The 14,548-nt window shown below is 44.5% G+C and overlaps 2 protein-coding genes across 2 annotated transcripts in view; one reads left to right on the plus strand and one right to left on the minus strand.

Moving 5' to 3' along the window:
* Window positions 1-592: 592 nt before the first annotated feature.
* On the minus strand, window positions 593-8,311 carry gpd1l (glycerol-3-phosphate dehydrogenase 1 like). Its single transcript, XM_040164283.2, has 8 exons — window positions 8,152-8,311; window positions 7,349-7,523; window positions 7,111-7,251; window positions 4,761-4,899; window positions 3,990-4,102; window positions 2,809-3,045; window positions 2,610-2,716; window positions 593-1,651 (listed from the first exon to the last, which is right to left on the minus strand). The coding sequence occupies exons 1-8, from the start codon at window positions 8,193-8,195 to the stop codon at window positions 1,555-1,557; spliced, it is 1,053 nt and encodes a 350-aa protein (XP_040020217.2). The 5' UTR covers window positions 8,196-8,311; the 3' UTR covers window positions 593-1,554.
* A 551-nt stretch (window positions 8,312-8,862) lies between these two features.
* Window positions 8,863-14,548, plus strand: part of LOC120810056 (oxysterol-binding protein-related protein 10) — a 32,383-nt gene continuing 26,697 nt past the window's right edge. Inside the window, exons 1-2 of the mRNA XM_040164271.2 lie at window positions 8,863-9,431; window positions 14,066-14,244. Of these exons, the coding sequence (XP_040020205.2) occupies window positions 9,193-9,431; window positions 14,066-14,244 (418 nt within the window). The 5' untranslated portion in view covers window positions 8,863-9,192. The remainder of the gene's footprint in view (window positions 9,432-14,065; window positions 14,245-14,548) is intronic.

Genomic DNA, 14,548 nt, shown 5'->3' on the forward strand with positions numbered 1-14,548 from the left:
TTATTTTACCTTATGGTTTCTTTGAGTCAGTACTGTGGAATGATAAAAGATGACCGTTTCATGCAGTTGTTGTTTCTAGTTGACAAAAAATGAATGTTCCACTTTGATGCACTAACTTAAAGATGTACACAGATATCCACAACTATATATATACACATCTACAGATGTACACAAAGACGCACTCACATATCGACGTACAGCTTTCGTGTTCGTACAGCTTCTCTTGAAGCCAGCCGTCCTGTAAGCCCACAAAATATTGGGCAGTCCAGCCCGATTCAGATTTTCCACCAACCAGGTGGTCTGGACCTCAATGTCTTGCGAAGCCGCACAGGAGACTGGGACGAAGAAGACTTGAAACTAGAGATTGAGACCATAAACTCATGTTTACAATGATTACTGAGGAAATTAATCAAGAAAGAAGAAGAGACATCATCTCATAGACTTCTGTACAATCAGACTTCTTTTTGCAACCCAGAGTCGCCCCCTGCTGGTCAGCAGAGAGAATGCAGGTTTGAAGACACCCGAGTTTGCGTAAATCACACCTAATCAATTCTGCCAAAAGGCTCACTGGCTGGAACACAATCACAGAATATTGGTGAGATTAACGCTTTAATGTACATGTTTCCACCGAACACGTTTCACTATTGCAGGATAAACACATAGAACTACATACATAAACATAAATACATAGAACAGAGCTCTACACAATATTTCAACGTGGCAGTTTAAAGAGGAGCTCCCGGAAACCCCCCTGATATATCGAACACTGAGCCAGTGCTGGTTTATCTGTAGGCATTGTTAACATATATTTAAGTAGAACAGTATTAACATTTACAGTGCTAGATGTACCAACAAAGATATACGAGGAAATCATTTTGATATCATTCAACACCAGTGTATGTTCACCTGAGTGGCAGTGAAAACAAATACTGACACACAAAGTAAAGGGCCACTGCTGTTGTGCATTGGGACAGGACGTAACTGGGACGCCAGTGTGACGCAGACCAGTGGCTCAATTGTCTTCGTCTCAAGTGATGGACAGAACCTGAATGATCATATTTAAGAAACTCAATACAGAAAAGAACGCAAGAACATTTGGTCACATTTGGTGAGGACAACCCTGATAGTAAAAGAATGAAATAACACACAAATGGTAATATTATGTGCACACAAATGTGTTTAAAGTTAACAAACAGATTGCCTGACCAGTGCAGTCCACCCGGACCAGTGTGCTTGTCGTCATGTCATTTCTTTGAAGGTTGAGAATGCTTTGTTCTCAAAATAGATACTGCCGATTCATGAGACGGAGCACCAGAGACGGTTAAGTGCTGACCAAACACTTGTGCCGGGTATCTAAACCCAGCTCGGCCCTTCCTGACCTGTCAGGCTGAGATCTTTCCTCCTCTATTAAACGCAAAGAACAACGCTGTTGGAAATCTGGAAACTTTTGCATCTCATTTGTCCCTCTGAGTTTAACTGGAATTATCTTGACAGCATTCAGGACTTCGTGCTGAACCCTGAGTGTGAACGCGCCCAGTCGACCCCTCCGGCCCGTCACTTGTGCTCCGGGTGGCTCTGCAGGCAGGAGATCATCTCTTGGACCGGCTTCCCCTGGAAACAGATCTGATAGACGGCCGTGAACAGAGGGAACCTGGGGAGGGAGCGTGGAGACCATCAGACAGCGGAGAGGGACTCGAGCTGCAGACCTTTGCACAACAACCAGGCTTCAGTCGCACAGCAAAACGTGGAATAGCTACGTTGTGGACCAACGTGGTATTCTCACGCTTTCTTCCCAAAAAGCGTGACAATACGTTTGATTTGCAACTAGGTCACGTGACTATCAACTTTCCCTCAGCTCAAAAAAAAGAAAATGGTGGACTGTCTGTCTATCATCTGTAAAAAACACAATATTTTAAGAAAGCATCAGCATTTGTATGGATTTCGATGGCATTTCTAGCGAGAAGTATGCGTTCTATTTTCATAATCTTCTATCAGAGAATGTAGAAGACCTTCCGTTTATTAGTTTATAGTGACGTAGTTGCAAGGCGATGTAAATGAATGGGCCGAAATAAAACGTAGTATTGTCACAATTTTGGGGAGAAAGCGTGAGAATACCACGTTCCACAACGTAGCTATTACACGTTCTGCTGTGAGACTCGGTTGCCAGCCTTCAAAGCTGGACCCAGGAAAGAGAATGCAATGTAGTTCGTTGGTAACGTGGTGGAAAAGAAGTTCAGACCAGGTCAGCTGGAAGGTCTCAAACTCTGTCCTTATAACTATAACTCTTAGATATAATCATTATTATTATCATTATTATGAACTCCAACGATCTCCCTCTTCCTCATGAAAGAGGAAGTAGAAAGAGGCATTTGGATCCAACACACAGTGACCGTTCAGTAAGAAGAGCGGCGTTCATCCCAGAACAGAGCATTTGTGTTGCCTTAACCTTAGTGAGAAGGAAAGTTTATCTACGTGAGGTACCAGTGTAAATTAACGCTTTTGTAGGAAAACCCACAATAAAATGATTACAAATCAGTGTGAGAGGATACGTTTCCATCCATCTACGTCTGTAGCTCAAGTGACGACAGACAGGGGAGAAGTATACGCACTTGTCCACCAGGCCCTTCTGCTGCAGGATGTGGTGAACCTCGGCCGAGGTGGCCGGACCCTGCAGCTTCTGGCCATTCAACATCTCCTTCTCCAGCTGCTCGATGCTCTAAGAGCGGGATGAGAGAGAAAACACGTGGCATTAATGAGAACGCGTCCATTTAGACCGCGACCGTGACGTGTGCAAAGGTTCACTCTTACCTTTCCCGATTTAGAGAAGGCCTCCGCCACTCGCCGGTTGCGGCCGCCATAGCACGTGGTGATGAGGTCGGCCACGCCGCAGCTCTCCAGGAAGGTCGCCGTGGAGACGTTGGCGTTCTTGGAGAAGAGTCTGGTGAAGGCGATCATCTCCATCAGCCCCAGGCGGATCACGGCCGCCTTGGTGTTGTCGCCGCAGCGCAGCCCGTCACAGAAGCCGGCGCCCACCGCGACGATGTTCTGCTCCGGACACAAAGTCAATACACCCCCCGTGTCGCCATGTTATATCGATACACGCAAGTCTCTGTTTTATTATTCATATTATAAACTCAACTTATGTTCCCAGAATAAGAAAATCTATTGCTTTTTCTGTCCACTAGATGGTGATGAGGTCAAGGGTCAGCGTGATCCGTTAGAAAGTGATAAACAAAAATGAGACGTCAAGAGAAAGAAATTACAAATGCTCCGTCCGCCTTCAAATCCAACGTCTGGACTAGCTTGCTTGGACATGCTTATTACGGGTAGTTTCTTTCTTTGCCGATGTTGCCAACTTCTCAGTTGTACCACTGATCCCCCAAGTAAATCAAAATCGAGGCCATGAAGGGACTGGAGGTTTCGCGTGTTTTTAAAGTAACTTGAAGGTCACAAGACACTGAAGCAACGGCTCACAAGCAGCAGCTCGCAGGAACGCAGAGACAGCCGCCGGCGTCAGGGAGCTCGGTTTTTCTAGCAGGTGGACGGAGCGATTGAGTCGACGTGGAATACGCCTTGGCAACAAATTTTAACCAACCCACTTTTAACCAACCCAGAGCGAACTCCGTCCCTGTTTAATAAACTTAGAATAAATCAGTCACGAACCTGATATAACCTATAACCTGATCCTCTGTTCTTGGTTCTTGAGTGGAAGTACATTAATATATATATTCAATATATATATATATATATATATATATATATATATATATATATATTAGACAGTAGTGGACTGTGTATTGTGAAAGCTCAGTAAAACTTCTGTATCAAAACATCTATTACAACCACTTTTGTTTTATAAACCACATTATAACTCAACGAATCCCAGCCTAAAGGTTTTGGAACACAACACTACCAAGTTACATAATAATCAACAACTAAAGAAACGGCGTTTTCCTTCCTTCACGTGTGTTCAGTGTTCGGTTTTGTACCTTCAGAGCTCCACACAGCTCCACCGTATCAGCATCATCCACCACCGTGATTCGGAAGTTTGGAGTCTGTAGCAGCTCTTTGAACAGCAGGCCGTTCTCTAGGATCCTACTGCCTACACGCACACACACACACACACACACACACACACACACACACACACACACACACACACACGCGCGCACGCGTTATTATTATCATATGGCTTTTGATAAGACTGCCATTAAGCATCACTACCTATAGTCAGAGTCTTGACAATCAAAGAAACCTTGTAACTCGGCTTCAAACTGAATCCTTTAAAAATAGAAAACAGACACAAAGTACCACTCACCCTGCGGGTTATTTTGAATCCCGCTTCCTAAAATAGAGTCTGCTTTTTGTGGCCCAGGTTGAAAACTAACATCCAGAAACATCCTCAACTTTAAAACATCTACTATTACTGTAGTGAAAGTAATGAGCGTTAAATTAATGGGAAAATATTAGCATTCAAATAATATTCAAATAAATACTAATGAAGCAGAACGTACTTTTGTTATAACACACATGATATTGTGGGATTAATACTAAATGTATATACTAAATGTATCGCTAATGAGGCTACAAGCTAACAGAAATAAAACACACACAGCAGGTGCATGTTCAGAGGAACCACTGAACCCTCAACAGGTGTTGCACCGTGAACCATCAGCCCCTATAAGGATATAATTCTTAATATGTGCAAAACCATCTGTTTGATCATTTCAGAGGTAGCAGCACACGCGTGTCGCTCTCACCGATGGTGGTTTCACAGAACTTCTCGGCGGCCACTTCGTTTGCGATGTTTGCTCCCATCAGGACGCTGACGTCCATCCCCATCTTCTCCCGGATGATGTCGGAGATGAGGGTCAGGCCCCCAGGACCTGCGTCTATGCCCTGAGGGACAGAGAGACAGGTGGACGTGAGGCGCCGAGAGACAAAGAACAAAAGGGAGTCGCGGCAGACGAGTGGAGGGGAGACAGAGGCTGCGACATACGTGCGTCCAAGCATTGTGTTACCGTGATGCGTTGTCATCGGTCTGAACTAACACTTTATGACCGCAGGTGTGTAAAATCAGCAGAACACGCTGATGAGGAGACGTCTCACACTCTCACCTCCCCCGATACGGAATGAAAGGTGTCTCTGAAGCACAGAAACAGTGACGCAAGCTCTGACTCACAAACACACACTTAACAAGTTGTATACAACAACTTGAAAAAGGTGGCACTTAAAATAAAGGAAACGAGAGATTGCAGACAGCTGCAGCAACAAACCGTTAAATACCTTTTAACTATTTGACATGTTATAAAGCCTTGTATTTACATAGCAATGCATACATTTAAAAGTTAAAGCCTAACATGTAGACAGACATCTGTTATCAGATTAGTTATGTTCCTGTAAGTTGGGAACCATTATGTCACTGACTTGAATGAAAGAAATCTGTTTTTTTTGTCCTTTAAAGTGGCCCGGGTTTGATTCCACCCTGTGGACCTTTGTTCCTTTCATCCTCTTTCCTGTCATTCTCTGAATGCTCTATATAAAAGGCAATGAAAGCTTGAAAAGAAAATATTTTTTGTGCGGTTTCACCAGTTTCCCACCATGTTCTTTAATTCTCATATCAGATAATGTTATAGATTATTGAGCAATTACGATACTAATCTGGATGTTAGCTTTACAGTAGGATGTTTTGCACAGCAACCATCATGTTATTTTCCCCAAATTATGTTTATGTTTCAAGGCATTTTATGATCAATGGCTCGAAGAGAGAATTTATATAATTGCCATAAATGAGAAAAGCATCTTAACGTGGCAAATGTACTCAAAATAACACCTGAAATGTGTTTTGTAAGTATTATGTTGTTATTAAATGTGGCTGCATGGGCGCTGTCCGGTGCTGAAGTCGTTCACTTTTACATGTGAAAGGCATTTTTGCTTGTTGCTATAGATTTGGAATATACTTTATATTTATATATTTATATTTATATACAAAATTTACTACAAAATGTAGAAATAAAAAATGGAATAATGAGGAATGTTGTGTTTTGCCATACTGGTAAAGTATGTAAATTGGATATTTTTGTTAACCCCCCTCACGTATTTCTCAGATTTTTTATAGATTTTGTTATATTCATTCAAACTACTCTTTTATTCTGAAGGATGAGTTATTCTCTAAACTGACAGCCAGGCAACAGCTGTGGCCTACTTTGCTCCTGACTTTCTCCTCCGAGGGGAATTGTGGGTAAATACGGCCTCAATGTGTCCCTGAGTCCTGCAGCGCATAAAGCCTAATACGATGTGGCCCAGTCTCCCTGTTATGGACACACACACACACACACACACACACACACACACACACACACACACACACACACACACACACACACATTCTGTTTGAGAGGAATTATATGTTCTATAAATAGAACGTCTCAGTAGATTTACAGTCACTTCAAACATAAACAAATGCTGATGAAAACATGTGCTACAGCCAAACAATATTTAAAGATACAGCGGTTACTGTTGTTTTTAAGTGTGTTCACTTTTGATCGCTTACTCAACATGGAGCATCAGATGGGTTCTACTGCTGTCTGTTTTGTCATGTGATCCTCACTCCTTTCCGTAAGAACACTTAGATATAGATTTTGCCAGGGTTTTTTATTTAGGCATTTTTTGTTTGTGTGTTATGTTGTTTTTTTTCCTTCACCAGTAACATATAAACTGTTTTTACATATTAACACTCACAGGGTTTGTTCCCCTTTATCCCCAAAGAAAATAAATTCTGTATTCTGTTATTGTTGTTACCCTTTTCATCATGGGTATGCCGGCCAAAAAAGAGAGTCTGACCCGTGGCGCTGTCCATGGTACTGAAATGGAGGCTTAATCTAAGCATTTTAAATTAGCGATTGACCTTTTGTTTTGCTGTTTACGAACAAACCCCTCATGAGTCAGCATGATAGAAGGAAACGTTGAGCTACTAGATTCATCTTTTGCATCATTTTACACAATTATCATACAAATGATCAAAGTCAACATGGGCCCATTGTCATTTGTTTTCATTTACCTCCGCTGTGTCCAGGCAGCGGGAGCTCCTTGTGACCCGGAGGACGTTACCTTTATGAGTGATATCCCCCGGGCTTTGGCCGAGACGCAGCCCACCATCTCATCGCACAGACTGCGGATGAATTGGTGCGGGACCACGAACACCAGCAGGTCGGCTCCCTTCGCGGCGTTGCGGAGCTCCGGGACAGCCACCTGGGAGGGAAAGCAAAACAAAACCGCTTCAGCTTCCGGGAAGTTCATCAGAGCTGGAAAAGAAGGTTGGAATCCCCCCCCCCCCCGGATCTCTCACCACATTGTCGGGCAGTTTGTATCCGGGTAGGTACTTGACGTTCTCGTGCTGCGTGTTGATGATGTCGGAGAGCTTCCTGTCGCCGACGCTCTCATCGAACACCCACATCTTCACTGTGGTGGCGAAACGCAGCGACGCGGCGTTGTGTCCGATTATCCGGGCGATGGCCGAGCCCCTGCAAGCAAGGCAAAGGTCAGGAGGTCAACTTGCTTACATAAGCTGGAGACAATTTGACTCCTTCGCCAACAACATAAAATACGCCAGCAGATACAACAACAGCCGTCCGCGTGTTCCCCGATGTAACGCTCGAGCCAGGGCGGTGGATATAGACGCAGTGGGGTTGCACTGGGTCCCATTTGTTTGGGGCACTGAGTGGGTCATAAGTAACTAAAATTGTCCCCAGAGAAAATAACTCATGCTACAAAAAGCCCCCCACCTGGACGCCATTTGCTATACAGCAACCTTTGACTGGTACTCGATATATAATATCCTCTAAAAGCCAAACCTGTCACTGGTGTGGTTAGTCAGCAGCAATCAATACAATGAATAATTTCATATTTCCATGGTAGTTTTAGTCATTTCACAGATTGGTTATGTATTTTAGTCTCTGTTCCCTCACGTCAGGAAGAAATAGAAATGTACGGTTCCTGGTTTAGGGGCCGAATCGGTGAAGACAGGTGTTACGCTCCGACTGGTCTTCCGACATACTGGTTTCCCTGCGCGTGCGTGTCCGCCTGCTGTTTGTCTGCCTCTGTCGCCCCGATTAGTCACACGTTCACAAACATGCCGAGTGGTCAGTTTACCAGTTTCCGGAGCCGACGATGCAGACTTTGAGCGGAGAGGCCATCGGGGACGCGCGCTGGTGGACGCGGGGCTACAGAGGGCGCGGCGAGCCGCTCGGCCGGTGGCGCAAACGGGACGAGCTCGAGCTCAGCGTCGTCTCCTGATGACGACACAGTGTGCGCCGCGCGTGCACACGCTGTTTTCCATGCATGTCGACGTAAACGGCAGCCTCCGGATTACATAACGGGGTGATTATTAATAGAGGATAACTTTTCCTTTTCCTGCAGATATTGGGGTTTTAATTATAAATGTGAAATAATGCACAACAACTTTGTTTGGTTATTAACGTAGTAGACGGAATGTATTGTGCAGCTGCAACAACACAACCCAGTATGCCTGTATTGTCTAAAAAAGAAATGCATTAGAAGTATTTCAAAAGAAAATGCAATGGTGTGATTCCCGTTTGCTTGCTCTGTACAATATGTTCTGTCATCAATTAAGCACCAAAGGAAGAAAATGGCCGTATCCGTGCTTGCATTTTAAAGCTATTTATTGCCGTGATGTCCACTTGTACCTTTAGACACAACACACAGTTTAGAAGCTCTCAGCGTGTGACGCTCTCTGTGGTTTTACTGCATTACCGATTCCCTTGTCGCCTGCTGCGAGGGGGGAGTATCCCGGGCGAGGGGGGAGTGACCAACCCGGGATTTCCAAACTGAAAAACGCAATAACGTCAGAGAGAGAGAGAGAGAGAGAGAGAGAGAGAGAGCGGGAGAGAGGGGGAGAGAGGGAGAGAGACAGCGCTCCGCAGTGAAACAGTCGGAGTATCCCTCCAGTCTGTAAACAGAGTCCCAGCAGGCTGGAGGAAATAAGCCCCACTTGAGTCTCACTCTCTTTCATCTCTTTCGCTTTGGCAAAAAAACAACCCATAAAAGCTGCATCAAATCTTTCACTTAAAATCTCAATCTCTCTCTTCCTCGCTCTTTCTGCCTCTTTGCGCGTCTTGTTTTTGCGCCGTAAAAGCGACCGGGGGCGCAAAGCCTGGCGGCAGCAGCAGCAGCATGGAGCGGCCAGCCCGTCCGGAGAGCCCCGCTTGGAGCCCCTGCAGGAGGCAGCAGCAGCAGCGGCTCTCCGAGCCCTGCGGCTCCGCTGCGGCGGTGCAGCGACCCGGGACCACCGGGACCACCGGGGACGGCGGCGCGGGGTCGAGCCCCTCGCTCCACAAGCCCGCCCGTTGCAAGCGGCCCCTGGAGGGGATCCTGAGGAAGTACACGAACCCGCTGCAGGGCTGGCAGAGCAGGTGAGTCCAAATGGACTTCGGGTCCGTGGTTATTCTACGTTTGGTCCAATGATTTCAATCGAGTATAAGCATCCATCATAGTTGTGTTAATTACCTCCTGAGGTGCCCAAACTATATTTTCCATTTCCCTATGTGAATATTTAACAACTGCCTTTTTAAATGCATTTTTGCAATGGTTTTTTAATAAAATGTGAATCCCGTATAGAGAGAGAGCAGTGAGTTAATACCCACCCCTCAACCTATTTCTCTGTCTGGTTATAGATTTCTTACTAAAAGCATGTATAGGGGACAAATTCATCAGTTTTCAACAAAACTTTAGTCATTCATTGTGTATTTGACCAACACTGCATAACTTCAGGGCAACATCGAATAGATTCTGTGGACAGGGGTGAGTAAACCATCGGGTTGTATTTCCACCGGTACCTCTCTGTGTGCGCGCGCATCCTTCCATTCATTCATTTGGTCTGAATCTGCTTTGATGGCTCAGTGAGAGGAGATGCGGGGGTGGGAGTCCCAGAAACACTGAGTGAGTCATCCAGGATCAGGAAAGCCCTGCACTCGCTTGCATCGGAATACTCCCACTCCTCTCCATCCTCTCCCATCTTCTCCTCTCCTCTTCCCTCCATCCTCACCTCTCCTCTTCCCTCTATCCCCTCCTCCCCATCCTCTCCCGTCTCTTCCTCTCCTCTTCCCTCCATCCTCTCTGCTCTCTACACCCCATCCTCTCCCCTCCTCTTCCCTCTCCTCTCCATCCTCTCCTCTTCCCTCTCCTCTCCATCCTCTCCTCTCCTCACCCGTCTTCCTCTCCTCTCCTCCCATTAAACGCTCCCTCTCCGTCTCACTCTCCCACTGTCCTATAGGGAATCGATCAAAAGAGCATCCAAACGTGTAATGACCTCCATGATCACATTTTGACTGTGTTATGGGCTTACTTTCTTCTGAACACACACACTTACACTCCCTCCTGCACTGCTGACACGAGAGTTTGCGTGTGTTAGCGCTTCAGATGGTTTTGTGTGCGCGTGTGAAGGAATATGATATAAATATCCCCATTATTGATTAAGCCCCAATCTTTGGTTTGATTTTAGTTTCTGTTGGAGCGAGCTGAGCCTGGAGACAGACGGTGTCACTTTGAATATGATTGTTGCCTTATTGTTGTTTGTCAGTCCATCATTGTGACGACGGATAATTAACCAACTGGCCAGAGAGTAATATCGGCTTTCGGTGCAGCTGCCAAACTCGATTAACAATGTTTATGGAAGTCTTTTTCAGTTATGACTTTTTCATGATGAGAAAAATTGTCACAAATCAAAACCCCTGGAGTAGCAAACATGCACAAAACACGGCAATGGACTCAGCCCCCCCCCACCTCCCCTCCCTTCCCCTCCCCTCCCCACCCTCCAGCACCACTTTCAGTGGCCCAGATATGATATCTGTTGCCGTGCCACCGTTCTGACTCCCATCCTTCCAAAACCCCAATTCAACCACAGAACAAGATGTTCATGGTAATCGGAAAAAGACGAGAGCTGCACAATATTCCCAACTGACTAAATGACTACAAATATGTGTATTTATTCACATGATTGTATTCAGTTTCGAACAGAAACCTTTTTTGGTCAGACCTAAATTGAGGGAAAAGTGGATCCCATTTGTCCCTTTGTCCGTTTCCGAAACAACAAATGCCCTCGATCTGACGGCCTAAAGCCCCCAAAACAAACCTTCAAGAAACAGAAGTGCATTACTTATTAGTCCTCTATTGCAGCTGTGTATTAATCTGTAAGCTTAAACAAGCCTAACAGATAGAGAGAAGTAAGCTATTAATATTACCTACGTCACCGTCATCTCCATCTCCCTCCGCCCGCCGTGCTCTCATGTTTTGCAAAGGGGAGGGGTTATGATATTGTTTATGACGAAGACGTCTCTGGTATTCCAAATTCTGTGTCTTTTATAACTGCTGTATATCACAGTCTTCCTCTCTGTCAATTATTCTGACACTCTATATTTCATTCCTCCTTTTATCCTGAACACCATTGTTTCTGTCGGAGCCCCCACTTCCCCTCACGGTCCCCGCTTTGTTTGATTTAGAGCCTCAGTGAGGTTCACCTAATGGTCGGCTGGACATCTGGCGGACAGATAAGTGAGGTGTAAAGCTCGGAGAAAGATCAATGCGCTCTCCAGCCGAGCCGCTATTTAGCTTCCTTTTTTCTCCAGCTCTTGTTTCAGTGCAGGTTTCAAGGAGACAACTTACATGAAACCGGCTTACTTCACCTCCATCTGCTCTGGTCGACGGACTCCTCTGCCTGCTTTTGCAGTGTGAAGTGGTTTCACTATAACTTTATCTCTCACTCCCATCTGAGGTGGTCAACGAGGACTTTTTTTGTCACATACTGTTTTAAGCCCAATTTTGAATTATTCATAATGCAACTTTGATGCTTAAGGTCTTTTTAACCCCAAATCCGTACTTTGCCTCGTCCCCAGTTTTTCCACTTGTAAGACTCTTACACTTACTTGGAGTTATTTACACGCAAAGGTTTACATATTTGTTATGTAACTACAACTGTGGCTGACACTTTAAAATACCACTATTTTACATTTAAATGTAATGGCAGATAACTGCCAAATGCATTCATTCAAAACCCAGCAGCTTCTGTCTTTTTTGTGGAACATAATGTTCTACTTCTAATTCTCTCCTTAGCTCAATTGACCGTCGCTGCTCACTGAGCCGAGGAGGAGCGGCCAACTTTGGATGCTGTGTTTACATTTAGCAAGTGAACCGGCGTGGAATGTGGTACCTTCAACCTTGCTGCGGTTACATCATAAATCATCAAACTGTAACGCTTGTTGTGAGGCACCCACGGATGATCAGACGACGCTCGCACGTGTGGCGATTTGATTTTGGAATAGAGAGGATGTTTGCTGCATGCAGTCACATAACAGCAGCGGAGCGGAAGAAACAGGTTGCTGTATGAAAATAGATTTAAATTATTCACAGTGGCCCCTTTCCTCTCATTCTTGTCTTGTAGTAAACCTCTCCTCGCGTTTGGTCTCTACTCCTGTGGCACTGTTGCTCTCCTCATCCATCCCAGCTTCAGTTGGGAAGGGGGCCCATCAGAGGCTCTTATCAGTGCTTAAAGATACTGCTTCATGACCATATTAAAGACTCAAGGGTAAAATCACTCAGCGCTCAGCAGCTTGCATAGGAGCTCCAGTTTGAGATGGAATACGATTTGTCCTCATTCTCACCAGCAGTGGAGAATGCTGACTGAGCAATGCTGAGAGAGAGATTTATTTTTTTTATTTTTCAAAGATCCTTCAAAGAAAAACCAACAAAACTTGGCATTGCTAAGAAACAACGCACATCTACGAGTGTCGGACCAGCGCGTCCTCCCAGACTGACACACTTCAGACCCCAAATATCCACCAAGAGGTTGGTGTTGTTGGTCGGTTTGTAGAAGCCTCCACCCTGAGCCGAGAGAGTGTGAGTGTAGTTGGATTCAAGTGTTTTTTAGCATTGATAGTATTATTAATATTATTAAATTCATCCGATTTTACGGAACACAAATTACTCAGGTATCTTTTATAGCGAAAATAATCTGCCATGTTTGCTTATAGTGTCACTATGTTTCGAGTACAGGAATCTCTGCCTCCTCTTAGTGCTACTTGCAGTCGTAAGATTCTATCGTTTCCAATGAAAAAAGACTGAATCCAGACTCCGTCATGGTATCACCTTTTTCCATCACGAAACTCTTTCAGAAACATATTGTCGTGTGCTGTTTAGCTGTAAAAGGAAAATCCTTTTAACCCGTCTGCCATGTTGAAAACAGTGACATTAAAATCGCTGCCCACCAACCAGCTGCTTTTACTGACTTTATAGTCAGTATTAGACAGATTTCAAGGACCAAATCTACAAAGGTATAAACATGTCAGAAAATAACAATTATTGAAGTCAGAATAAATCAGAATTCTAGTATCTGTAGTCTTGTTAACTTTACTGAAAAAACATTATAGAGAAGTACATAAGAACCATGAAAAAATCTCATTGTCAAGACTGTTTTCATCTGAAATGTGTGTTGGAATTTGATCATATTCCTTCTGTAGTTCAAGATAATAGACTGAAAGTTGCAATTTAAGCAAGAATATCAAATTCATATGGTTGAACTTTATGTTATCACCACTTTTAGGGTTGAAACTGAAACCGGTTCTATAATGGAAGTGTTTGTGTCTGTACTTTATTCGAAAAAGGTATTTTTGCCCAAGTAAAGGGCTGAAAGAAAATGAACCAAGATACAATTAATTAGATTCAAGGGAAACTATACCGCACTCACTTACGTTAAGTGCAAACCCAAGTGAGTAAGTCAATAAGAATAATAGATCAAAACACCTATTCAACTGGCAGAAAAGTGACATATTCAACTGCTTTGTGTCATATACTACTGATGGTTCTTAATCATAGTGTATATTGTGAAGTTACTATATTGGGCTTTTACAATGTCCCTAAATCCTCAAAAGGAGCCACTGCTCTAAGGCCTCTCTGTCCAAACCATTTAGCCTTTGCTCAGCCGCTCTCTATATCGAAGTTCTCTCATGTCTCTTCTGTTGACGGTGTCTTTATGTCTCCCTCTTTCCTCCTGCAGATATTTCGTACTGGACTCAGAGGATGGCCAGCTCCAATATCACCTGAATGAACTCAGTAAAGGCCAGCGACCTCCCAGAGGGTCTGTGCCTCTTCTTGGAGCAATGGTGGTCTCCTGCGACGAGTATCCCTACATGTTCACGATTCGATCCACTTCTGGGGACGCCTACAAACTGAGAGGTAAAATAATGGCTCCTTATGTGATATTTGGAAAATGTCCTGAGATGGGAATTCTATAACTCAGCGACGCTGCTGTTCCTCCTACTCATTTGTTGTCATGGTAACCGGACCCCCACCGTCCCAATAACAGTTTCAGCTTTGCCCCTTAATGGATGGAAAAGCAAAGTGTAACACGGAGCTTCTTCCCCGAGACTGAGCATAGTACGAAGGCGCCATCAGGTCAGAACTTTACTTTGAAGGTGATCGATGACACAGAGTTAAATGTTGTCAGCAAAATCTGTTCACACAGCGTACAGAGCGACTA

The sequence above is a fragment of the Gasterosteus aculeatus genome, chromosome 20, assembly GCF_964276395.1.
Source record: "Gasterosteus aculeatus chromosome 20, fGasAcu3.hap1.1, whole genome shotgun sequence".
NCBI lineage: Eukaryota > Metazoa > Chordata > Actinopteri > Perciformes > Gasterosteidae > Gasterosteus > Gasterosteus aculeatus.

Bases quoted from the DNA above. Each gene is read 5' to 3' on its own strand.
- gpd1l (XM_040164283.2), bottom strand. From the start codon at position 8,195: ATGGCCTCTCCGCTCAAAGTCTGCATCGTCGGCTCCGGAAACTG. The intron at 7,524-8,151 runs GTAAACTGACCA...CCTTGCTTGCAG, and splicing joins ATCGTCGGCTCCGGAAACTG to GGGCTCGGCCATCGCCCGGA. The intron at 1,652-2,609 runs GTGCGTATACTT...CTCCCTCCCCAG, and splicing joins CAGAAGGGCCTGGTGGACAA to GTTCCCTCTGTTCACGGCCG.